The sequence below is a fragment of the Pholis gunnellus genome (assembly GCF_910591455.1).
Source record: "Pholis gunnellus genome assembly, chromosome: 6".
Taxonomy (NCBI): domain Eukaryota; kingdom Metazoa; phylum Chordata; class Actinopteri; order Perciformes; family Pholidae; genus Pholis; species Pholis gunnellus.
The window spans coordinates 3,585,073-3,612,666 of record NC_136532.1 but is presented as its reverse complement, the minus strand read 5'-3'; the positions used below and the strand labels follow the sequence as shown (position 1 = coordinate 3,612,666).

The following is a 27,594-nucleotide window of genomic DNA, read 5'->3' as shown; positions in this document are numbered from 1 at the left end:
GTATCACTTCTAAGAATCTCATACACAAAACTATAATAACCATTTAAGAATATTTACCTTTACCCTTATGTGTTACAAGTTGTTGTTTTTTCTCAACATTACTGACTCATTCCTTCAAGATAGAGATAAGAAACATGAGGAAAGGGATCAGCTGCTGCAGGTGGTGCAAAGGTAAGACACTGGCGGGTGGGTGGACATGGGGGAACACGGGGATTCACAACATTACATCAGGATTTGCATTTTCAAATGCCTTTTCATTCTGCAGGTGGCTCCTCTGTGCCCTCTGTGCCCTCTGGAGGGGTGTTGGGGTCCAGGAAGTCTGGGTGTTGAAGCTCCTTTAGGTATATAGGGGGGGTGAGAATGTGGGTGGAACCTAAAGGGGAGAAAAGGCTTAGCAAGGTCTGAATCCTGAATCCTTGATTATTACGTACGAAACACATTAGACTGGTCACGACAAAAAAAAAAAATTCACAGAAGTTTTACAAAATACTGCTAAATATGACTGACTGAGAGGTTTCCTGACTAAAGGCCAAATGAAATCTTAACTGCAGATGATTTTGCAGATTGACCTGTTCTCTCCTACTTCCTGTGCCTGACACTGCATCCACAACAACATGTCAGCTCTCAAAGGGATCAAGCTCTGCTGAATCAGTTGCACAGGGAACATCATTATACTATTTCAAAGAGATACATCAGCAAGATCCAAACACTTCTTATCCCGGAGGCTGGATCAAATATGCTATTCTCAACCCACCATGAAGAATGTCATGAATACTACATCACAGTGAAATATTGAGGTAATACTGCACTAGCTGACACCCTCTTCAGAATTCATCCTTATGCATTTAAACTGTATTCCATCCAAGTATAAGAGAATGTTTCATCAGTAATGTTGAAATTTAGTTTTAAGACATCTTGATAGGAATAGCATCTACTGTGTATTTTATGTGCTATTTCACTGAAAATGAAAATTTTTAATGAGAGTTTAAATGTACAGCTCCTCAGTAAAGTTGGGGGACTTTCTGTCCATTCAACTCACCAATCAGGGCCTCCCACTTGCCATTGGCCTGGGTGACCTCGTAGACGCAGCGCATCTCGCTGTACGTCATCCCTCCAATGATAAAAACGATGATCCTGGGCCCCGTCTTCATCTCTGTGGGGCCCCTATTCTTGTGCCAGTTACCATAGCGAGCACTGAAAGATGTAAAACAAGGACAAAGATAAGCATTTCCTGCAAAATATTGAAAAGCAGTGATTTTGTTCCAATGCAGGTCATTTTGTTCCCTCAGAGTCAATATTGCAAAACTCTTATTTACAATGACAGTGGCTAAAATGTACTTAATCTATATTTTAGTTATTGAAGCCATTTATTGAAGTAATATGTTACCTAAAGTGTACTCATAGTATTAAAACACAACACACCTTGATGGAGCGCTGGCTTTGGCAGATGCTTGTCGCTGGGAAATGTACGGGTATTGCTTAGTGTCAAGTTTGTCCTCAATGGCATCCTGTGGGAAAACATATCAGTTATATTAGTTTGCACCAAAAAACAGACTGACCCATGTTAGTTCTCACCCAAAATACTACGGGATTAACATTAGAGGGGGTGCTGTCTCATGAAATATTCACTAGGCTCCTGTTCAACTCATTGTTCTGGGCAACATTTGAACCATCACTAAACTCCAGGATTAGCTCTTTCAAAGACATTTCAAGGGAAGAATCCAGAGGAGAATACCAGAGCCTACAGCTCTCCTGATGGCTTTACATTTGTAGTAATCTATTATACAATACAAGGACGTAGCTTAGGACCGGATTTATATTACAAGAGTAACAGAGTTTGTCAAAAAACTATATGTAATTGCGGCTGTAATTATTACTTGGGTCTAAAAATGATATACAGTACATACGTGCTCCAGATGCCCAGTGAGCACCAACCAGGATTTCAACGTTGATTTATGGTTAAAAACTGGGTGATATTCTGTCTGCACGTCTAAGACCTATTTTCAAACGGCTAAAATGCTGTTCAGGTTCAGGTTCAGGTTCAGGTTCCTTTTATTTGTACCCGTAGGTAGACTTGGTTCGCAATGGAAGGCGAGTTACAGTTCAGTTGTAGGTTGAAAGAGAGTTGATGTTGGTTACTGTGAACATATTTCTCCAAAGTCACATTACACTGCTCGGCAATGTGGAAATGATAGAAAAAATACTGCAACCTGCTCATGTACGCGCACATTGTGTGGGCATGCCACGTCATCACTGTAGCTGCCTGCCAGTGGCGATATGAATGAAGTATAGCATTTCAACAAAATTAGCAACAGCCTACTGGAAAATGCATTTCCTGCAGAAAATGCGTGTGAATGCTGACAGCTGAAATTGCAAAGCATTGCTGGAGATACAGTATTGAAGTGCAAAGGCATTGTACTAGAAACTGAGATTTAGAACTGGAAGAATTTATACATTGGTGATGATGAGATAGAGAGAATGCTGAAGATTTGGAAGTGATTAAGAGAAGACTTCTGATGAGCTCAACCTGGCACTGAATGAATGATGAGTGGAGGTGAATGAGGTGAATGAGGTGGAGGAGAGCGCAACGATTTCTCCTAAAATGACAGCTGACAGCAACAGAGAGGAGAACAGATTTCATGTTTGACAGCAGTGACATGATTGACTGATGGAGACTGTGGCAAGATGTGGTTGGTTTAACTAAAACAGCGAACGCCAATAATCAGCTGATTAAGAAGAAGCAGAAGGAAACATTGGCTTGCTACTCACAAAGGAAAGCAGGAAAAAGTTACAACAATTTAAAAAGTAGAGAGAGAAAGGTCCCAAAATGAGCTCAAGGGCAATGCACCAATAAGAAACCGGCAGAAACTGATAAAGGTCTAATCAGCTGATGAAAATCAATTGTGTTTCTGTGCCTGAAAGGGCCGAGTCATTGTTGGGCCTTACTGTGAAAACATAGATAAGATACCTCCTGAAAAAATGTACTGTAAAGGTCAATCGATGAAATATCTTCATTTGAGCGCCCCAACACGTTGATGCAGATGTAGACATGTCATTTGTGGGGATAAAATAAAAAATGACCGATAACTGGTAGTTTTAAAAGTGGCCACCTTTGCGTTTGTTGCTCAAGACTTCTAGAGGCGAAATAAGATTAGAGCAGATTAGACAGTGGAACGTGCTTTGAGGCAGAGAATTCAAAAACTTAAGGTCCTATTCATTAAATAGGAACACCGTCTGAAAAAATAAATAAATATAGATACATATATATATTATAGATACATATATATATTATTGACATGGATTTGATTCCATGACAGGATTTTTGCGCATGTTGAGACACCCCACCCACAGGAGAATTGGGTTTTGGCAGCTAGCTAGTTAGATAGTAAAATAACATTAAAGCTCAAGTTACTTCCATAAAGACAGTGATTTACTCCTGTTGACCAAGTAGAGCAAGGATGTAAATATTCTGGTGTGCTGCTCCTCACTGTGGAAACTACAAGCTAGCTGCTACCCAAAGATAGCCGACCCCTCTCAGCCTGGACACAAACTGTTCGTGCCCCTTCCATCTGGCAGGAAGCTGAGGTCCATCAGGACCAAGACCATCAGGACCAAGACCTGACGCCACATGAACAGCTTCTTCCCTTCTGCAGTCGGGCTCATTAACAGAGCACGGGTCCCCCACTGACTCTGACATCCTCAAGACATTCCCTACCGGTCACTCCCCCGCACATCCCCTCTAATTAACTCGACACGTTTACACTACACTTACATCTCACTTGTTTATAGTCCTGTTATCTGTTCGTTTGTGCACTTTATAATCTTATATTTCACTTCATTTTATATTTAGTTATTTTATATATTTTTCTGTAAATGTAATATGTCTCTACTTTGCACTGTGTTGATTGTTAAATGTTATGCACCTTCCCGTCACGTCAAATTCCTCGTATGTTCTACACACCACGGCAATAAACGGTTCTGATCCTGATCCTGTCATGGATTTCTCTGTTCCCGTCGACAGCACTTGCATTCATTATAACTGCAGGACAGTATGAACCAGTTTATCTGTCTTCTAAGAGTTTATTTTTGACATAAAATGGATTCAGAAATGGACAGCATGTGTAATGCAAATGTTGTTGAAGTTTTAAATTCAATTCATATCACCACTAATATCACCACTTATGCTTCATTCGTTTGTCTTATTTGAAACATTACCGTACCCCAATGAAAGATTGTATTAATCGGTTTAAGAAACTACAATTACATTTTAAGAACCAGTGCTTGATATGACATTATCAAAATATACATTCGATTTAAATTAGGATTAAAAGATAATTAATTCTAAAGATGAAAAAAACGTCCATCAGACCTAATCCCTGATATTGGTTTGTAGTCACAGTGCGTGCTGCTTGGTAACCTAATAGCAGGACATGTACCTCAATGAGATCCTTCATGAGAGGAGTCCACCTGGACAGCTGGTAGGTCTGCTCACTGATTCGCTCCTTGCGATCTGGCTTCTTGGCTTTTTTGACAGTGACCTGTGATGCAACAATGTTGATTACTCATTGGCCTTCACAGTTCACACATCATAAGCATTGCTGTATAAACTGTACATACTCATCAACCGATTACATTCAGTACATAGTAGTCACATGTTTACATTTACCTTGTTGAGCTTTGTCGTCCTTGTTTTTAGCCATATGTCTATTTCTGTGCATGTACGTACATTGAGAGTGGCACAATACCTTGTATCTGTACACATTTAACTTTATTAACAGATTCTGATTGTTTTAGTTATTTAGAAACAGTGTGAATAAGTTGTAAATGAAAGTCTTTTAAAAAACGATGCATTTTTCAGTTGGGGTTGGTGATAGATCGTCAGCTGTCATCAGTTTCGGTGATGCCTACACATTTGTAACCATCTCATCAAACATGCTTACAGGGATCCACTCAGAAAATGTCCTCTTCATTTTTTCTCTATGCAGCTTACATTCAGGCCATAGAAAACCCATACGGGCCCACTACAGTGAGTGATCCACAGGAAGCCAAACTGTGGGCGGCCCACAGCTGAACGGAGCACCTTAGGCCCACATCAAAGGTGTCTTTCCTGTTTAACAGATAATGTTATGCCTATGACATTTTCATGTAACATTATTGGCGAACTATCGCATATAATGACAGAAACTGTGAGTCAAATCTCATGTTTACGTCATACATGTTGACATATCTTCTTCCTTTGTGCCATAGAGGTCCATTGTTGTCCAAAAACTATTAAAAACACAACCAATGAGCCACACTGTTGCACTGGGTGCCATGTTCCTATATTCAATGTCTCCTCATACAACAGTTGGTGTGTCATCTTACTAAAAGTTACTCCTCATTTCTCATGTGTTTTCCTACAAATGTCCAGCAACACATTTCAATTTCTTTTCATTACATTTTTTCAAAATAAACTTCCGTCTTCACAGGAAACAACTTATAGGCAACCAAGATATAGGCAACAGAACTACTAGGTTCGGTTTAGAAAGATATCGTCTCAGTACGCTTCATGATGAGACATTACAGGATAGCTCACCTCAGAAACAATAGGAAGGCCCATGTGGGCCATGTTGGAAATGATGTCACTGTCCTCTGGTGGGATGTTAGCATGCTGAAGGAGCTTACACAGATTCTCCTCAGTCACACCTGACACACAAACACATGCAGCAGAGGTTTCCAGTCTATACACACATGCATGAGAGCGTGCACACTTACAAACATGGTCAAATGCATGCAACCACAAGGAAAACAGAGAATAGATCAGAAAAAAAATAGTGTGCTTTTCTGCTTTTGTCACAATAATGCAGGACAGTGGATATCTGACCATTCTTAAGGAAGATGTAGAGCAGGATAATGCGGATCTTGTCAGACACACTGACGTTGGCATCCAGTAGAATGGGTACAATGAGTCTCATGGGATCCTTGATCTTCTCTCCCTCTGCATCTATGCCCATTGCAAGATCCTTGAAAACAACGGAGGGCAGAGGAGAGCAACGCTCAAAATGAATTCCACATAAGTACCATTTGAACAATACACAGGGTCGGGGGCTTCTGTGTAAACATCTAGCTTAGAAGTTAGAGAAGAGCCTGTATGTGGCTGCAAGTTCCTCCAGTGGGGTGAGCAGGAAGCTGTCACGTGCCATCAACAAACCGCTCTACTTCAACACATTTAACAGTTGAATTCATCTCTCCACTTTAAGTACTTAAATATTCTATACAGGCGGAGGATAAAACAGTTTGTTAAGAAACAGTTCCAGCCTACAACTCACCCTTAAACTGCAAGTTGACATTTTGGTTTGTTAATGTTGTGTTAATTAGTTGGCTTAAGATATATTTTTTGAACTCTTTTGACGGACTAAGGCTAGCTGTGTCCAATCTTTAGACAAAAGATTTTTGTCTTGTTTTTCAGACTGTATCCGTTTACATTTTGGCAAGTTGCCATCTTTAAAAATATGATAACTATTAGCAGTTCCCTTTAGGAACCTGTCTGTGTGTTCCGAGTTGACTGAGTTATGATGAGTTAAAGTTTCTTAATGGTTCTCTTGTTGTTATTCAGAGAATTAATATGGCATCAAACTATTCGCTATGTAAAGTTAACTTCCATAATGAACTTCCTGTTGTTTTAGAACACTGGCATGCACCTGTCCCTGTCACCTCACGCACTGTCTCTCCCTGGAATGTCACATTGATTTGATTCTTTTACTTTCTCCACATTATAACTCAGTCTAAGTTCTAACCATATAACAAAGGCATCTGTGTGACTTACCTGCTCGACACGACACAGTTTGTCCACGGTGCCCTGGTAGCGGTTCATACAATCTTCAGCCAGGTGGAGATGGGTTGAATACTGATTAAGTCAGAGAGGAGAGATGCTGTTGGTAACTATCCTTTGTAACTCAATGAGTGATACACCAACTCTGCACTGGTTGGCCACTTTAATTTGAAATGCTCTCGGTGCTTTGGATGAACACACTTTAACCAACTCTACTGAGTACAGTAACATGACGTGCTGTAACTGTTTAGATGCACAGCGACACTTCAGAGCTTACCTTGCTGAGCTCTTTCTGATACTGAGGCATCTTCTTCAACATTTGAGCCAGTTCCTTCATGGTGGTCTGAAAGACACAGATGAGTGATATACTTTAGTGGTGGTGGGAGGGATGATCTCACAGACAAGGACAGAGAGACGGGGACACAAGCCCGCCAGTGATTTTCGTTTTGGTGTATGCTGGACTGGACTCGCTCGGAGGAGCCGGGCAGCGTGGGAGAGCGCACAACATTTTGCGTTGGTGTTGATTCAGTGTGTGAGGCAACCGATAAAATAGGTTTGTGTGAACACTACCTGTTTGTGCTGAGGAGGACCTGCGAGTAGCAAAGACACGGCTACAAACAGTTATATCCAAAATGATGCATTACAATGACGGGGACAATTCTGCCTGCACAATGAGTACTTCTGCTTTGATACTTTGAGTACATTGCACTTCAACTACATTTGAATTAAATCCATCATACCACATGTTTTTCATTTAGTTAGGACACAGTAAAAGCATGTATGAAAAAGAAATAAGTGTGTCATGTATTTCTTGAGTTCTTGAGGCTTCTCAACACATTCACAAATTATAGTTACTGCCTCGTGGTTTTAAGCCTCAGCCAAACAATGACGCTGCACTTTACATCCATGAGTGTCCAAGATGTCATCACTCCATCATTTTAACCTATTAGACATTTGTGTGAGATTTGTGATAATTAACATTGAAATTAGGGCCAAAAACATGGGTTGTGAGGTCAAAGTGACCTTGACTTTTAACCGCAATTCTAATCAGTTAGTCCTTTATTCGTAGTAAATGTTTTAGTCAAATTTGAACACATTCCTTCCAGGCGTTCCTGAGACATTTTGTTCACAAAGATTAAGTTTAAAGGCATCGCCCTGCGTTTGGACGAGGGTACATAATGGCGTCCAAACACATTTGCTCCACACAGGGAGACACTGTGAACTTAACTCTTCACAAGGGCATAAACAGTACTACCTTAACCTGGAAACATCAAATAACGTAATACTTCCCCCAGTCAATTACATGCATGAGCATTGTGACAGTATTGGAAATATCCCTCATCCCACTGGGCACATACACACTCACTTGGGTTAACTTACGAGATTTGAGCTTCTGCTCTAACCGTAGCTTGCATGCAGTAATGTTGTTGCTTGCACTCGCTGTGCAGCTATGAACAAGCACGATCTGAAGTGGTTGATTCACAGCATCCCAGCATATGGCAAAATAAGACCAGTAAGAGTAGCAGGTGTTATTTTTGTAAAAGAAAAAAGTCAGGGACACTCTAGTAAAGCGCACCCGCAACAAGGTAGAAATAATGTCATTGGTCAACACTACACCTGGCATTCTATTTGGTTGGGGAGTTGTGACAGGGTTGTTTGCACAATAAATATCCAAGGGCAGAGGAGAAAACTGAGAGCAGATGTTTCATGAGCACACAGAAGCAGCCTGAATGTGAGGACGAGGGCTGAAGCTGGAGCTCAGGAAATCTATGCAGGAAACAATATATCTGAGTGCAAGCATCCAGTTTGAGCAGAAGAAGAACAAATGCAAGAGCAAGCCGGGGCTATTTGAGTGTGAAGACAGGGTTCTGAGGGAGAGCATTACAAAATCGGAAGTGAAATCAGTGAGTCATTCTCTCAAAATGAAAGAACACGCTCTGGAATAAAGCTCACTGTACACCACTCAAATATTCCTCTGCACTCTGGAATATCTCATAGTACACTCTAACATCAATTTCTCTGGATTTTTAAGTTGATATGCCAAAGTTGTTAGCAACCAATTGTTGACTTAAACATCCAGCTGTTATGGAGAAACATTATCATTGAGATCATTGAGGTCATGTTTGGGTCCACCTGACACAAATACAGGTAGTCTACGGTGTACAGAGCTTTGTATCTGAATACTGTGGCCTGCTGCAGCCAAACACAACCATATGAAGACGGTGAGAGTGAACTCAAAAAGTTGGGGGCCAAACATGAGCTGAAAGTAAAGCTCCGTAGAGCCGAGAAGAGCTGCCGATCCAGCTGATAATTCTCTGTATAGGTTCATCACGACAAGCAACCCCTTTCACATTTTCATTTAATGCATTGTTATTTTACAATACATGTTTTAGTTTGTCTTGGTGTCTTCACCCATAAATTTACTTTAACTTGATTAGAGCGCAAGTAAAGTACGGTTCTTCTTTGTGATCATTTGGCTCTTCTTCTTCCTCTGTGTGACAGTTAAGTAAAGTTTCGCGTTGCGTTACTCGCGGGATCATTTGTGGTTATTCGCAACTTTTTCTTCATTCGCACTAGACACGCCAGAGAGGAGGAGTGGCTTATCTCCATGGACTAAGTGATTTATTTCCGCTTTTCCTGCTTTGTACGTGTTGTGTTAGTCCTACAAATCCACGGGAAACTAATCGCCATCTTTTCTGGGTTCATAACATCATCCAGAGGCAAACTGTGAATTTCATCGAGGTGTATTCAGTGTGTTTACGAGCCACACGTCGGCTGGTTTACTACAGCTGTATGAACACTCTAAATAAACTGATTTAGCTGTGATTTGATTGCAATAAACGAATAAAAGGGACTGCCAAAATAACTACATAATGATACAGATTTGTAAAATGTCATTCTCTCCGCAGGACGACAAGCAAATAACTTTTTAAATTCTTGTTTTCTCAATTAAGCTCGGATCGATTGGTGCTAGGCTAAGCTAACATTGTAGCAGCTCCATCAACACTCAAAGTAACGTAATCTAAGTGTAAATACGGCAGCGTTGTTTTCATTGTTTGTACCGTATGGTTTATACACATAGTTTGTCCGGTCTCTACTAATATGAGGGATCATAGAGCTCTGGGTGAACACAGACGGCTACAATATTTTTTCCTGATTCAACAACAGCAGGACGTCAGTGACGACGGGAGGAGCATCTTAACGCTGACACAGCGTCACGCGAATTTACCACCCAAGTTGAAAAATGTCAATGACGCTAATTTCGCTTTTTTTAATTTAGAATAACGTACGTCCATTCACGTCTTTGCATTGACTTGAGTCAATGCTCGGTAAACCAGAGTGATACAGTGGGTCCTCTACCTTTTCTCCAGTGTTCATCTTTTTGCTGGCAGAGAAGTCTTTCAGAGAACGAGTAACAGCCCTGTGCAGACAAAAGAGACAGAAAAGGACAAAGAAAATCAGGAACTAGAATTATTGTCTGGCGGTTGTATGCCTCCATCGACCAGTCAAATTGCAGATTACATTACATTTCCGTCCAAAATGTCATTACTTTATTAAATCATACATTTGTGTGAAATCTTGACAATTAGCATATTAATCATAGGAGGTTCTTTTTTATTTGCACACCCACAATTTCCTTAAAAAAAGAAAGAAATGTGACAGCAGAGGTCCAGAAGCCACAGGCTTTTAGAACAGACCTCTCCTCTACTTAAGTAGAAAAACAAAAAACTAAAATAAATAAACTGGGTTATGGTCTTGTTATGAGGTCACAGTGACCTTTGAAAGTCCACCTTCAAAATCAAATCAGTAAGCTCAGCAGTCCGAGTGGATGTTTGTGGCAAATTTGTAGAAATTCCCTTCAGATATTGCGTTCACAAAAATGAGACGGACAAGCCAAAAACATAAGAGATCATTTATGCCAACCACACCTTCCTCTACCACAAACCTGTAGCTCAGAGCATCTTCACTGTTGCATAGAAAATGCATGGAGACATATGGGAAATGCTCATTGTCAGCTTTGTGACAGAGCTGTAGGTTTGTGGGAGAGGAATGTGTGGTTATTTATCCATGCCATGAGTGTGTATGTGTGAGTGGAAAGTCAAAGCCACCCACGTTGACACTTCTGCGATGTGTTTGTGTCTCAGAGTCAGCCACAGGTCATCATCCTCATCCAGCACTACTTCCTTCATTCTCGTCTCTCCCATCCCGCTGGTCTCAAAGCTGACAGAACGGGCGATAGAGGGTTATGAATACAAAAATATGCAGATCAACACTGAAAAATCATTCAGTCATTTCTGTTTTGCTTATCCTTTGTAGGGCATTGTTTTATCATATTGGCCTTCTTTTTCTTTACAAATACATGGTTTGAATTATTAATAGAGCATTTTTCATTTGAATTGAATGAGATGTTGAAGGAGGAGACCACTGACACCACTGAAATATATAACTCAAACTAAGTTAAAGTCACAATAATGACAGTTGCAACCTGAGCTCAGTGACTCCCAGCAGCTATCAGGCCTTCTGTGTAACGTCTTTACCTGTAGACGTCATTTTGGACGCCCAGCAGGTCGTAGGCCATGGCCTGCAGCGTGAGCTCATGCAGGACAGGTGACACGGGATCAAAGCCACGATCCAGAATGAGCAGCTGAGTACGAGACTTGTCTGGACCCTGGATGCAACAGAACAGAAACAAATAAAAACACTCCCCATACTGTGGCAGACTGACTGAGGTTTGTACTTTGTACATGCAGCTCATTCAATATTGCATGAATTACACAGGATTTGATCAACTGAAGTCTGGTTATTTTGCTAACCACAGACAGGGTATCCGTTCGCCTTCCCATCTTTTGAAAATGTATTATTGCAGCTGCTGAATGAATACATACAATCTCCAAAATTCCAGTTCTTATGAACAATGAAAACTGCCTAAGTTTTAACCCAATGACTAGTTATTAGACTCTAAACCAGGGGTCTCAAACTCAAGGCCCACGGCCCGAATCCGGCCCGCCACGTCATTTTATGTTTAATACAAAATTAAAAGATTAAAAGTTAGACTTGATAATAAAAATATCCCCATAGTGTCACAATTAGGCTTTGCCTTCTGTGTTCTGTGTGTGTCTTTGTGTAGCTCCACACCCTCCTCACTCTACCTGTCAGTCACTCCCTCAGCTTCAGCCTAACTCCCTTCACCTGCCTCTGATCACCAAGCGCCCCCTCCTCATCAGCACAACTCCCCTCACCTGTTCTAGTCACTTTATAAACCCCGGCCTCTCAGTCACTCACTACCAGATCATCTTCATGTCTACTCGCCCGGTTTTTTGCTCGTCCTGTTCCCGGGTTCCCCCGTCTGCCTGCCCGGTCTCGTTCCTGCTGGATTTCCCCCTCGACTCTTGTCTTGTGCTTGGACTACCTGTTGTGTTCTGGTAACGATTCCTATTTGTGTTCATTAAATACCTGCTTCACACTACTCTGCCTGGTCTGCGGTTGAGTCCTCCACCACACCCCGTGACTCATAGTCGAAGTTATGAGATAGAAAGTCATAATGATGAGATACTTTAACACGGTCATAGAAGCAGCTCTTTGGCTGGTTACTCTACATTTGACATGTAAATGTATTGTGAGTACATTGAAGACTACTTTAAACGTGGCTTTACAACACATGAAATACTTCATGTGGGATTGTGCAAACGCACCCTTGAAAGGATTTTAAGCTTTGAACAAAGTTATTGTAATAACTTGTGTTTGATATTTCTTTGCTATTTTCTTTAAAGTTAGAGTAATGTGGGTTTCTTAACCCTAAATTAAAAGGATTGAAGTTATAATAACAGAAATGTGCTTAAATATATTTTTACATTTATGTAACTGCATGTACAATATTTACATTTACAACCGGCCCTTTGAGGGTGACCGTGATGCTGATGTGGCCCAGAGTGAAGATGAGTTTGACACCCCTGGTCTAAACCAATGAAGGAGCATATAATCCTGTCAAAACCTCAAACTCCACAAAAGTCAGTCGTAGCATGATTTTACAGTTTTATTACCCGACCGCTAGAGTTGAATATTTCTGGATCAATGTAATCTGCTGGTTTCGCCAGGTTGTGCTTGAGTGATGTTTATCAGATAATATTATGAATGTCGATGAATATTCACAAACGGTTCTTCCCATTAGTAAATTGTCTTCCCTACCTCTCCCATGGTGGGGTCATCCGCCTTGTAGCCGTCTAGCTTCTCCTGTAGCATTTGGGCCAGAACTGCACAGTCTTTGTATTCCCTGAAACAATAGACATTCATCAATTCAGCATCAAACGTCAACTTGCTGATACGTCGATTTATCATAATTTCCATAATAATCTGTTTGACTAGAACAACAAGGTGAGCAAACTGTATTTAAACTTTAGAAACTATTTAAACATGTGCTTATGTAGATGTTGAGTAGCAATGTCCAGCGGTAAACATCTCGCAACTGTTCCTCCCGGGTAAGGGTTCCAGCACCGAGACCTGTCCATCACGATTGACGATACCGTGGTGAGGCCAACTCTGACTGCGAGGAACCTGGGTGTGACCCTGGACGACCAACTGTCGTTCTCAGCAAACATCCCATCAGTTGCACGCTCCTGCAGATTCCTGCTCTACAACATCAGGAGGATTCGCCCCTTCCTCACTGAGGAGACGATACAGGTGCTAATCCAGGCTCTGGTCATCTCCCTCCTGGACTACTGCAACTCTCTACTTGCCGGAGCCCCGGCGTCGGCCATCAGACCATGGTCAAGCCCTACACCCCCGCCCGACCACTTGGCTCTGCTGCCTCGGGGCGATTGGTTCCCCCGTTGCTCAGAGGTCCCTTAGGCCGATCGACCCGATCACAGCTTTTCTCTGTCCTGGCCCCTCAATGGTGGAATGAACTCCCCACTGACGTCAGGACATTGATGCCAGACCTTCCAGCATCTGGCTGATTTCCAGTTACCGACCCTGCCTGTTCTGGACTTATCCGCCTTGCCTCTGCCCCGGTAATTCACTCAGTCTTCTGTCCCCGACCACGAGATCCTGCCGCTGTTTCCTCTGGATTCTGACTGACTTCTCCCTTAACGGCTCGTCGTTCCACCATGTGGGTTTATCCATCTGTGCTCATCAAAGACTGGTACCTGTTGTGCGTCCAGTGGAAAATAAAGCTTTGATTCCAACTATCCAGTGTGTCTGTCGTACTGCTCCTGGGTCCTTACCACACCCGTGAGTTTCAAGCATACAGGGCAATTTCACGATGCTACTGTCATTTGATAAAATATAGATCACCCAGTGACTGTCAGAGCGGAAACGTACTCTGACATCGACCTGAGTGAGTTGAATATGTTTATAGGTGCTATGTGTAGTATGATACCCAAGTACAAACAAATTAGGCTGTCGCTAATAGAGGCAACAATATTGAAGTGGGTGGAATTACCTGCACTCTTGTGGCTCACATGGTAAATTCAGTATTTCCTCACTAATGCACTAATTCCATCACAACTAGAACAGAGTGACTCCACGCTCTCCTCCCTGCTGCTCTCCGCTTGTCTTCTCTAACAAACTGTTTTCATTCAACAATTATTTCCAGTAGCTCATTGTAATTAAGGGTCCGTCAGGAAATTCTAGTGATTATGCTTCAAACTGCTGGATGAAAATCTATATAGTAAAAGAGAAATGCACATTAGATTATCTTAAATGTATCATGAAAATTAGGTAAGCATGGAAGATGCTGTGAGTTTATATTAACCAGACATGTTCAAATAGAAATTAAGAGCAGTGGCGGATAAGTTAATGAAGCCACTCTTGAGTGTGTAAAGTACTATGCATCTGAGCTACTGACACAACAGCCACAGTGAACAGCCAGTTGGCTTTATCGTCTCATTTCAGACACAATGGGACAGAGGAAGCTGCATGTCATGTATGATGCAGCAAATGAACATGTTTGCTTTGGAGTGTAATATTCCCCAAACACGTGTCAACACGACTAGCAGTCTGGTCCAAACTTAAACGTAGTCTTGATCACACCAATGCTAAATATTTGGGCATTAGTGAACAAAAGAGGACTATTGAAGAGGGTTGCTGGCTGCTCTCACACTCTGTATCGGACTCCAGGATACTCTTTGAGTGTGGCACAGAGGGTGGCGATCTGCTCAGCACAACGCTCCAGCATGTTGTTCTTCACGTCAGCCTTGAAGGGGCTGTAGAGGTCCTGAAAGGCATCCACTTTGTCCAGGGAGAAGACCTGGACACAGAAGACATGCCAGAGACACATGAGATCCAATAAACTATATTCTGGACCCCAACATTGAAATTGATTAGTGCTCCACTGTTTATCAATGGGGAGACCTTAACCCAAAGCAAGAATAGGTTGTATTTGACACAGATGTGCATTATTATACTTTATTATACACGGCTTTGATGAAGAGTTTTGGTGATCTATGATCTAAATTATGTTTTATAAGAGTTTCAAGTATGCTTGAGTGATACGTCTTGAGTAAATACAATATTTGGGATTGAAAATGGTAAAATAATAAATACAAACAAATAGTCCACCAGAAGCTTCTGTCTAAGAGTATTGGCAATGACACTAAACTCTTTTCCACGCACACTGACTCAAACACACACAGATGCATACACCCATCTGTTACTGACTGCATCACTTGATAACATCCTTGTGCTTCATTGTGTCCCACATCTTATCTGTGCTCTCATTGGTCACAGAGAATAAACATGGGTTCTGTCAGCAAATGCAATAAAGGGATGAGAGCAGGGCAGGGCTGGTATGATGTGTCCCTCCCTCTCGGGATTAAAACTGCAGGACAACAGCAGAGGATTTAAGGCTAAAGCTGATCCAACTCAAAACGTTGTTGGTCTGATCCTCTTCAGCACAGATTCTCCATATATTGATGTGCAGCAAAACACAGAATACACACACCAAGCGATACGAATCATGTGCCAGAGTCATAATGCATTACCTTCCATGGCCTTACTTAATCAGTTCTAAAAAGTCATATTTGGTTAATATGAGATATTACATTTGCTACATGCATCGCAACATAAAATGAGATGTTTTATCAGATAACATCTTTGTGACCTTGTAACCGGTACTGTAATTCATGACCTCTCCTGGCCTTGATTGATTAAAAACATTTCTGTTTTACTGTATCCATCTTCCTCTAAAATGTCCATGTACAGTACACACACACACAGGGTTCAAATGATGCAATAGGAATACCACAAACTACATCTTACAATGAAAACTAACTCCACTCAAGAGAGAGGCGGGTTTCTCTGCAGGCTTTACACACTGACTGAAATCCATCCAGACCACATCATATCTGTGGTAGACAGTAACGAGCAGCTAACGCGGTCTAGTCCCAGTCTCAATGACGTCTTCTTACCTGAGATTCATAGGGCAGAAAGGCGATGTGGATCTCAGTCAAGGCCTTCATGGCTTTGGAGGCGCGCGATTTGGTCAAAAGTCCAAACAAAGTTTCTGGGATCGCTGGTGAGAATCACAGAATAACACGGTGGCTCAGTGAGAAAGCAGCCAATACAATAACGTCAACGTTATAATCAAATCAGAAAATATTGAATTGACCTCTTGTTGATAGATAAAATAAGGTTGTTTATACATAAAGGTCAGTTTAATACTCACAGGGAGTACTAGTTGTATAATATCTGATGTTAATGACACACTTTTAAACAAAAGCCTACAAAGTGTGACATGAGGTAAGAACATATTGAGTTGCTTTATGGGAACAGTCAGATCCAGCAACACCAGAGCTGTGTGAGGATCCTACACCAGACCACACAATCACACATAGTGCTGCTCTTTTCTCTTCGAGGCTGCTGGTTCATTGGTAGAGATGAACGCTGCTGTCAGGTCAGCGTTTAGGTCTACTCTTGTCCACCACATTCTTAATTCAGATCAGGTCTGACTGTTGTTGGGTTCCCTTTCAGATTAGGTCTAATTTATAGGATCCATAGCTTTTGTACGCCTGTGGGGATGTCTAATCCATTCACCATGCAGCCACGTGTTGCAGCAAGAAAAGCAGACATCTGTGGCTGTTGCAAGATTCAATTTCGTGGAAGTTCTAACAGGGAGAGCAACTGAACAAAGTTTACTTTTATGGCAAAATATCAAATTATGATGAAGCAGTTTACTTATTGTACGGGATAAAGGTGTACCTCAGTTATTGAAGTTATTATTGACGGCAGGATGGATTTACTCACTGTCAGTGAAGAAGACGTGAGCTCCGCGGTACCTCGGAGACTGCGGGTCTCTGAAGTCGTCAATCAGACCCTCAACAGACTGAGACAGCAAAGAAAAATGTTTATCTTATGAATTGATGTAAAAGGGAATAACAATTCTTCATTCTGTTCAAAAACATTGTTCAACAAAATATTGAACAAAACACCAGCTTGTTTCTAACTTTTATCATAAGATGATGTTAAAAGAAGGACGGGGCGGTGGTGGCCTGAAGGACAAAGGAGCAAGCTTGTGACTAGAGGGGCGTCGGTTCCCCGGGACCATCAGGAGAAGCTTGGTGTGAAAGTGAAAAGCAACGCTTGCCCCTCCCTTATTACCACCACTGAGGTGCCCTTGAGCAAGGCCCCTAAGCCCGACTGCTGCAGTGGAGCTGCTTGGTGGCCAGCAGATCAGACTGATTGTACAGCTTTCAGGTGTGATTATGTTACTGGGTGAATGTGATCTGATCAGTGTGTTCCTGAACAAGAGCAATACAAATATTACAATCTTTATAACCAAACTAATAATAACACCCACTGGACTGTTACTGGACAAAACGGAAAGAAACTGTAGGATGAAGAGAGTCAATGAGAGACCGTATGCGCTGTTCCTTGGGATCCTAGCTGCCCGTATAGGAGCTGTATCATTTACCTCATCTGAGGGAGTGATCAGGTAGATGGCCTCCATGCTGGGCAGAGGCTCACGGCGCTTGGTTATGTCTTCTACAACTGGAGAGCACAGGAAAACAATGATCAAAGCTCAGCTTTTAGCTTGATTAGACTTGAACTAAGCGTTCCCACCTCTCTGCCCGGCAGAATCCTGCACAATGGACTGGGACCGTCCTGGACTTTCAACAAATATTTTAAAACACTGAAACATTTAAAGGTTGCTGAGGGGTCTGTCTAATGTAACATCAAGTTTTGAAATATGTCTTTGTTGAGCATCATTTGAAATTGTTTTAACCATTAGTCTTAATTGGTGCCAGTAATAGTCAGGGCAGTGTGTTATTTGTGTATATATATATAATCTATATATAATATCATGGGATCTAATTCATGTAGTTCCTATAGCTGTAATACATTATAATGCATTCGGTCACCCATAACCCACCAGCTGGCAGGTTAAATCTATCAACACACAAAACTGTTTGAAGTGAATGTATTTCTTTAATGTGTCATAACAGAAGTTGAGTACTTCAATCTGACAACTTAATGAACACATTATCACATAATCGACTCAAATTATAGATGATACCTGAAACAATTCTACTTTACCTGTATAACTATACAGTGCAATATGCAAATTAGAACGCATTATAAAGTATGTTTATAATGTTTCATAGACATGGCAGTCATAGAAAGTGTTAGCAACGTTTGTTTTGTAGACTAATCTTGTCTCATCATTATTTGCCTGAACCTGAGCAGTCGGGATGCCTTCTTAAATGAAGGTTGGTCGGTGTACTGTCACCTCCTCCAGATATGTGTATGTATATGTGTATATATATGGCTTAACCGGACATCTACATCTATTTGATTGACTCACCAGAGATTCACTGTGAGACAAAGGTTTGATGCTTCTAAACTGTATTCCTGTAATGTCACAAGCATCATTGAACACGGCACTTTTGTGTGATTTCTGTCAGTTTGTCTTGATTTTAATGTCACTTACTCTTATTAATCCAGTCTTTGATTGTATGACTGCTTACCTACTGTATGTGCAGCACTTTGGGCAACCTTTGTTGTATTTTAAAATATGCTATACAAATACATTTAGATTGATTGATTGATTTATCCGTTTACCACACTGTCAGTAAATACTCACGTATCTAATGTGCCTCAAATCTCAGTGTAACGGTCTTTTTAGCACTCTCCTTACATTACAGTTCCATTCGTTCCCCCAAAAGGAGTCGCAGCCTTGGCCATTGGTGCTTGATGGCGCAATACCAGTCTGGTCCATAAAAGAGACAGATACTTAGGCTGTGGTCTGATGTTAAAGGTCAAGTCAGGCAAAAAGCCAAACCTGATACTACCTCTGTTGAGTGTTTAGAGTTGGTGACAGTGCAATCACCTAGATGTTTCTTTCTGGTTGAAATAATTATCCTGTTTTAAAGGAACATTTCAACATTTTTTGAAATGGGCTTTATGCTTTGTTAGGAGTGGCAATTGATACCATGGCCACTGGGATCTTTCAATTCTGATTGGCTGAAATGTGTGGATTAGATTTTAGTAACCGGATACCAGATTCATAATGTACGTGTGTTGAGTTACAGCTCTAAACTAGAATGTGCCTTCTCTACAGAACATGTATGTGAGAGCTGTTAGCTGTAGCTGTTAGCTGCTCAGTAGCTGCTACAACAGCAAATTCTCAAATCTGTTATTGCCACCTACAGGGGAATTGTATCAATTGTGTGCTGCAGACTTCTTACCATATAATATTAGATGGAATGTTACAAGAGTAACTAAACCCACAAACCCCTTTTTCAGAGGAAACCTAATGTAAATGTGTATTTAGTAGTGTTGTTGATGGATTCAGTTCCTAATCTTGACATTTTAGTGCAACGTATTTGAATTCTTTGTTGTGTTATAAACATGCATAGAGACTGCTCTCTACTGGTTGAAACCCAGCTTTTGCAGTTGAATCTTTCTATGTGGATCAGCCTCATATATTGCTCTCTGCATGCACACATTCAACCATAAATGGTCAACGCATCGCTCCCGAAGAATGTCGATGCGTAAACGAGCCTGCTGATCAATGGCGCTCTACGGTGAATCACAGAAACCTCAGAGAGGAAGGCTAAAGGAATCTTTCTGAGACAGAAGTCGAGGTGCTTGTGGGTGAGCTGGTCCCTGAACAATGGCGCCCTCCTGCTTCTTCCATAAACATAGTCCTCGCAGAGCCAGGGCAACCGTCATGCAGTATTGCTCACTAAAGTGTCACTGCAACATGTACGTGTTTACAGTAATCAGACTGATTCATTGCAAAATGATTGCAAAAATAATTGCAAATTGATAGTTTTCATTTACATATGTATATATATATATATCTCGCTGACCACGAGTGTTGGTCGTCAGGCCCTCTACTCTGTGCTCTGGTCTGCAGACAGCGCTGATGAAATATTGAGATGGGTTTGATTTGATATTTGAGCTGCTCTATATCTTTTAGAATTGAAAGATGCTTCTGGAATAGTTATGGCTCATCGAAACTAGCACTAATAACACTGCTGGTTTCAATGTTTAGGATAAAGTGGATCTATAAGAAGCGTGTGATATGAAGGGAAATTACTGTACGAACATTTAATTTCTCGTTCTGGCTTCTATTCACCACCTCACTATCTGCGTCCTATTTCCCTTGTCTCAACGCACGGGTCAGCGTTTCAGTTCAATTTCAATTCAATTCAATTCAATTTATTTTTTTATAGCCCAAAATCACAAATTCTCCTCAGAGGGCTTTACAATCTGTACACATGTGACATCCTCTGTGCCGGGACCCTCACATCGGAACAGGAAGAACTCCCCCAAAAAACCCTTTAATGGGAGAAAAGAGGGAGAGACCTTAGAGAGCAACAGAGGAGGATCCCTCTATCAGATATCATGTGTACAGAACGAACAACATAACAGAGTTACAACACATTATAGAGATATACATGTGATCTAATGTGATCCACTGTTTCAACAAAACATGAACATCCATGAATACTTCAACTGAACAGTCTAGAAATGAATCGCCTCGTGGTCATCAATAGATCCTCTCAGCTGAACCACATGTGATTGACTTGTACTACATTTGACTAAACTGATGTCACAGCTGCAACAAAGTTCCACTTCGGTGACCTGGGTGGTACTTACTGGTGATTCCCTCTGACATGATGTCTGTCATCTTACAGCAGGACGAAATCATCCTCATGCTCAGCTTGTCCACCACCAGCACCTATAACATCATAGCACACAGCAGGAGCCTTCATGAGGATTTGATTTTGACATTAAGTGGTTTTATTCATATCCAATGTCACCATCAAAGGGGAATGATGCCAAACTTGATCAGAATAACAGGACCATTACCTTCCATTTTCCTTTTTCTCTTGCTTTCTTGATGACGTTGTTCATTATCTCTGTAAAGAAGGACAATGTTATTTCAGTTGGATTTAGACATACACATAAAACCTGGATTTCACATCACACAACCATTCTTCACAGTATAATGTGATCAGACCCAGGATTGATTCACCATCAGAAGCAAATAGTCACAACATGTGTGTACATGGACATATATGTTGTTTCGCTCAGCTTCACTTCTTTTCGGGTCGCTCAGCACAGATTTCAAACAAATGTTAGGATTAGGCGACAAAAGCTGGAGTCTCTGGATCTAGTGAACATCCAGCCAAAAGGCAAACACATCAGTGCAGGTTACCAGGGAGACTAGGGAGGGAAATACCCTCGGATCACTCCGCCTTACAACATCCAAACAAAACGTTGTGCATGCCCAAGTGACCACGCCCACGCCCAACTCCCTGAACTGAATTGCACCCATTCCCATCGGATCAATCTATTTGTATTGCTTAGTAGTTTTCTTGAAAGAAATGCCAACTTTTTGAATTTTTTGGTTTCAAGTTCTAATACTTTTTTGCTGCAAGTTTTTCTTCAAGGCTCGACCAAAGCTCAGCGGTGCACAGTGGGGAGACAGATGCCAAGAGAGAAACAAGCACTGTGACACATGCATGTATTGTAAATAGATCATGTTTACAGCGTTTCCATTTAGCAAGTTATTTTTCAGATAAATACCTGTGGCCACCAGCAGCAGAAATGTATGTGTTATATCTGCAGACTCTTGCTTTTTGATACCATGAGTCATTATTCAAATCCTGACTTTAAATGACCGTCTCTGCTTGTGAATGAGCTATTCCACACAGATTCAAGCATGTAGAGTAACGCCATAGCGTCTGCTGCTGTTACATTAAAGGGATAGTTGGGCTTGTATGACGTACATATCTACACTACATGGTGGGCAGCACGCGCCCCAGTTTGGAGGAGCAGAGTAACACCGGGAGCATGGGAGCAAAGCTATGAACTGCAAAGAAACACATACGAGAAAGGTTCAGAGTGTCTGCTATATTTAACATGTTTTCTGATGGGAAACTGGAAAATCTCTAAACCACTTTTCCTCAATTCTTACAGTTCTCACTTTATGTAAATGTGCTGACTGCTTTGTAACAGAATGTACATTGTTGAATGTGATTCTGATTCAAATTCCAAACAACTTTATCAATTCCACTAAGGAGACATTAGAAACCGGCAGTTTGTACTGATGTTGGCATTATAACATTATAACATGTTATAATGTGGACTTCAGCATTGCCAGATGAACCACAGCAGAAAGAATCAGTGAGTCTGTTTATGTACGAGCAAACTGTAATAACCAAACGGCCGTTTCTCTTAATATTGAAGCATTTTCTTTACATAATGTGGCAGGAGGATTTGCATCATAAAAAACTCATTTCTGAAATATCTGTACGCTCGTATGTGCAAAATATAATCTCACTCCAACTGGAGGAGTTCACGACAAACACCTAATGACTGAGCTCCTTTTGTGACAGCCTTGACTATAACAACTTTGGCATACTGAACACACGTGCAAAAAAATGACAAACACACACAATCTCGTGCAACCCTGATTGTGCAAATCCTTTTCCAACAAGGACAGTGTACGCCTACGCAGCTGCGGTGTAATCGGACAGCAGGGAAGCGGAGGGACGGAGGAACAACATGATCCCACACAAGGAAACTGCACGACAGCAACTAAATGATACATATGCACCGACATATAATCAATAGGGTTGAATTTATTAGGTATGTCAGTTCCTGAGGTGTAAATCAAACTGAAGACAGAACCCAGTGTTGATGAGGAGCATCCCAGTTTCTGTCACTGGGAGTTTATGCATCTGTCCTGTCTGTCCCACTGAATATGAAGGAGGGACCAGCCCACTGCAATCACTGCCTCTAATCTGCCAATCCTCCCAATCCTCTTACCCCTTCCACTGCTCCCCACCGCTATTTCTGGGCCGATTCTGTGTCAGCGGATGTGACGTCACAGGGAAGCAGCATCGCTGACTCTCACACACGCACGCACGCACGCACGCACGCACGCACGCACGCACACACGCACACACGCACACACGCACACACACACACACACACACACACAGATGATTCACTTGAAGAGCTGCTCCTAAAGTGTCATGAGCACATTATCACGACACTTTGGCCACATGATAATAGTAAGATGCGTTGTGGCTCATTTTAAATGAGATATATCTCTAATGTCATAGATTTTAAAAAACAAGTTGATACGATTTATAAAACAACATTTCCATAAAGGTGAATCAGATATTTCAAATCCCACCTTCTCCAGTCAGCAAGACCCACGTGACTGAGGAGAGCTGGTGATGACAACACATGTGAACGGTCCTGTTTATCCAATTGATCAACAAGATTAAGTGGAAGTGTCAGTGAAAGAATGGGATGCCACCTGACAAGAAGCTTTCACAGGCAGGATGACAACAGGCTGCTCTGTCTGATCCAGGTTCATAGTTTTGTATTTGATCACAATCACGAGCTGGAACTATGGAGGAGAGAATCAGTGACGTGATAGAAGAGGAGACTGTACTGTTCATTGAAACTTTAGTTACAACACTGTCTGTCTGGCTGTAACCTCCCCATCCCTGCCACAAGCACTACTGTGTCCATTTTCTATGAAAAGACTGTATTCAATCTTTTCAAATAGGGTGTGAACAAACCGGTACACATAGCATCTGGAATATCTTTTTCTGGAATACCTGGTATTTGACCACACAGGCACACACTGTACTCAACCTGACAGCACCAACAGTAGACAGTGTTAAACTTTATTTCAATCATCACATCCATACAGGGCAGAGCCGGCCACAGGCAGAAGCAAACTAAGCAGTTGCTTAAGGGCAACCAGAGGGCTCCCAAACAGCGCCTAAATATCCCACAAGAGAGCTTGACACAGACCAGGCGACCCCTATACGCAAGTTGTGTCGGCCCCTGCAAATTTGGCAAGGCCCCCACGCCTTTCCCATGTGTCAAAGCGGGTGTCAACGTTTACAACAGGGATTTAGTGGAAAAAGAAAAGAAACACCATGAGAGTGAATCACGGTCACGGCAATCAGATCAACTTGTGTTCTCTCCTTCTGCAGGTTTGACGTCAGAGAGCAGTAACGGTGCGTTGCTGTGCATCGCTCTCTAGTGTGTCTGTCTGTCTTGCTTACGGAGCTGTCAGTGCAGCTGTTGCTCTATTCTTTCCTGCTCGCCCCTCAAGTCACTTCCAAGGCTGTTCTGTGACTTTTTGTCTGACAAAGTGAAATACTATTTAATACATTTGATGAATGGCAACGGCCAATGTTGTTTATGAACTGCAGCTCAGAAAAGATAACTGACCAGTCCAGAAAGGATATGGTCGAGGTGACCCTCCTTAAAGGCACACATCAGTTTAAAACAAGACAGTGATTATCTCATCTCTCAGTCCAGGTATAGTTACAACTCTGGACTCATGCAAGATGGGAAGTTTAACATTTAAAATGTTGATATGAATCCATGCAAATCTCTCAGTAGGAATAACCATCAAGTAGCCTATTCAGCCGAAGCCTATTATAAATAGTATAATAACAGTTGGGGGAGTCAGTTTGAATGGGCCTAATGCAGCTTTTACATAATTTAAAAATAATATTATTATTTATACTTTACATATTTTTTGTCAGCAGAGGAAATTCAGCATAAGCTCAGACTTAGTTCATCCACATCCAGCGGAGACAACGTTGTTATTATTTTTGACATTTTATATTTTCGACAATCTATTATTAATTGTTTCTGTTAAAAGGCACTAATCTTAAGACTCTGGAGGAAATATTCTATTTAATAAATGTTCTGCTCTGCTCTGCATAGATCTACGTATTCTTAGAGCGACAGGTGTTTTAAAGGAGGATTATTGGGAGCAGTTAGGTGTGCGACTGTGTGGCAAATGCTTTACATGGTTCAGGTAAGAGGGCTCCTTGGCAGAATTTAGCTTGGGGCCCCAGGGAGATCAGGGCTGGCCCTGGTGCAGCTACTTACATAAAAACGTAACCTCTGGTCAGTGGTACTGGAGCTCCACAGGGAACTGTTCTGTCTCCCTTCCTGTTCACCTTGTACACCACTGACTTCCAGGACAACTCGTGGTCATGCCATCTGCAGAAGTTCTCTGATGACTCTGCAGTGGTCGGGTGTTTAAGGGACGGACGGGAGGAGGAGTACAGGGCAGTAGTGGAGGACTCTGTGGAGTGGGCCGGTAGAAATCACCTGCTGCTGAACGTGGCCAAGACCAGAGAGATGGTGGACTTCAGGAGGAAGACGACGGCTCCACAACCGCTGAGAGTTCTGGGAGAGGAGGTGGACATGGTGGAGGAGTACAAGTTCCTGGTGTCTCATCGACAACAGACTGAACTGGACTCAACGCTGTGCCCAGAGACACCAACAGACTTAACAAACTGGTTCAGATGGCCGGCTCCATCATTGGCTTCTGCTATAACACTCAATAATAAATCCCCTCTAATCAATCAAATCAATCAACAAAAAAGAACCCGCTATGGAGAGAGCCGACTCTTGCCCCTCACAGCGGTCCTCATTCGGAATGTCAGGGAAGTTGCAGGTGGAGACGTCCGGCTCATCCGTCGGCAAGTAATCCTGTCAGTCTCCCCACCTGCTGTCCCCCACCACGTCTCACAGTTTGAAGACTTGGGCCACAGACCAAGCGTTGGTATTTGACAAGTTGGGAACGAGAACGTGTGTAATACAGTGCCAGGTGGTCATCGACAACAGTTAGCCTGTTACCATATCCTGTGTGTGGTGTTCTCCTGGTCTTATCCTTTGATTGCAGAATAACAAGAAGGTATGTGCAGTTCCCCCGGCCTTGTGTCCACCAAAGCATTCTCTCTTGAGTCCAGTGTAGTTCTTTAATTATTTGCAATGGGTGCGCTGCATTTTTACACTATGCAGTAAATACCAGCAACATGACAATGTGCTGAGCTTCTACTCTGCATTGAGCACTGAGTTCAAAAATGGTCACGTTTGGGTGAAAAACTGTCCTCGTCACTGTCACTTTGAGCAAGCCGTCCAATCACACTGGAGGAGGGGAAGGACAAATAGTCTACCACAAATGTGCTTTCTTTTTGAGTGTGTTGTGGGCTTATTGTGTTTGTTATTCTAATGTTTTTATTGTTTTTATTATGGACTTTATGGTGTCCTCATGTCTGGAGCACTGGACCAAAATAATTTCCCCTCGTGGGATAATAAAGTTGATTTAAATCTGAACAAAATAAAGGTATCCACCGAGATGTTTCCCCATCTTCAGAATCTCATTAGCCTCACAGAGCAGCAGGTGGCATGCTCCATGCTTCATTCAGAGCAAGGGCCAGAGCAGTATACTCCACCTGCTGCATTTTCAATTCTGCAGATTTATTTCCGTTATTAACTTATTTCTTTGATTTTCTTATGGACTGTTGCTTTCCTTGTTCTGTCTTCTTTTTTCCTTCTCTGATGAAGATGTCAGTGATGAGGAGGCCGATAGTTAACCAACCTAAAAGAGTCTTATTGGAAATAGACACTATTTAATCAAACACTGAAACTAAAATGTAAAACTGCAGCCATGAATATTTCCCGACACTTTTCACTCTCGTGGAATGATCCGTATCATTCCAAGATTTGGCATTGCCTTGAAAGAAAAATCCTCGTTCAATTCTATTGGCTTTGTTTCAGTGTGCGGGCAGTGCGCGTGAGACCAAACGGACCTGACGCATTGAATCTATCGCTACATTCTAATAAAGACTGCATGCTGTTTAATAATGGACAGCTCTGCGCTGATGTTGATATGCTGCAGACAGTAGAAACAAACATTTGTTTAGTTACAGTGGCTTTTGGAGTTGATTCGTTCCTCTTCTCTCCTCTGAAAATGATGTAAAGCTCTTAATCCGCACAGGCACAGATTAGCGAGGCAGGATTTACACCAAACCAGGACTCCGTGCCCTTATACTATACACATCAACGCACGATAGAAACTTCGTCTAACGAGAACACTACCGGACATATTCATATTTGTAATTCATATCACTGACACTACAATCTGGAGAAACTACCATTTGGCGAGCCGCGTGGCTCGGATGGGTCCGTGCGTGTTTTACGCATCAAAGTTCCCAAAATGATAATAATAATAAAAAACACTGTCACCAAGATCTGCATTGACCTATGTTACAGACAATAACCAGAAAGGTTACATAATGCAAACAGCGCTCATATCTCAGGTTTGGTGAAGGGGATAGCCCTCCATGCCTTAACAATACTTTACATGATTTTGGAATAATGCTCATTGAATCAACCGGGGATTCTTTTTCAACACGTTAGTATACCAGAAGCACAAGTATTCTAATACATAAAATACACTTACTTTCTCCAACAATGGCTTTTAGTCCAAGTGGTGCCAT

The 27,594-nt window shown here is 41.8% G+C and overlaps 1 protein-coding gene across 1 annotated transcript; it reads right to left on the bottom strand.

Moving 5' to 3' along the window:
- Positions 1-254: 254 nt before the first annotated feature.
- LOC306697416 (syntaxin-binding protein 1-like) lies at positions 255-27,594 on the bottom strand (the record flags this gene model as incomplete). The annotated part of the gene is made up of 19 exons (XM_079161311.1): positions 255-373; positions 1,040-1,194; positions 1,423-1,508; positions 4,437-4,538; positions 5,576-5,685; positions 5,864-6,002; positions 6,806-6,886; positions 7,089-7,154; positions 10,172-10,232; positions 10,925-11,032; positions 11,350-11,480; positions 12,998-13,082; positions 14,908-15,056; positions 16,216-16,319; positions 17,051-17,129; positions 17,718-17,794; positions 20,912-20,993; positions 21,125-21,174; positions 27,558-27,594. The coding sequence occupies 19 exons, from the start codon at positions 27,592-27,594 to the stop codon at positions 255-257; spliced, it is 1,821 nt and encodes a 606-aa protein (XP_079017437.1).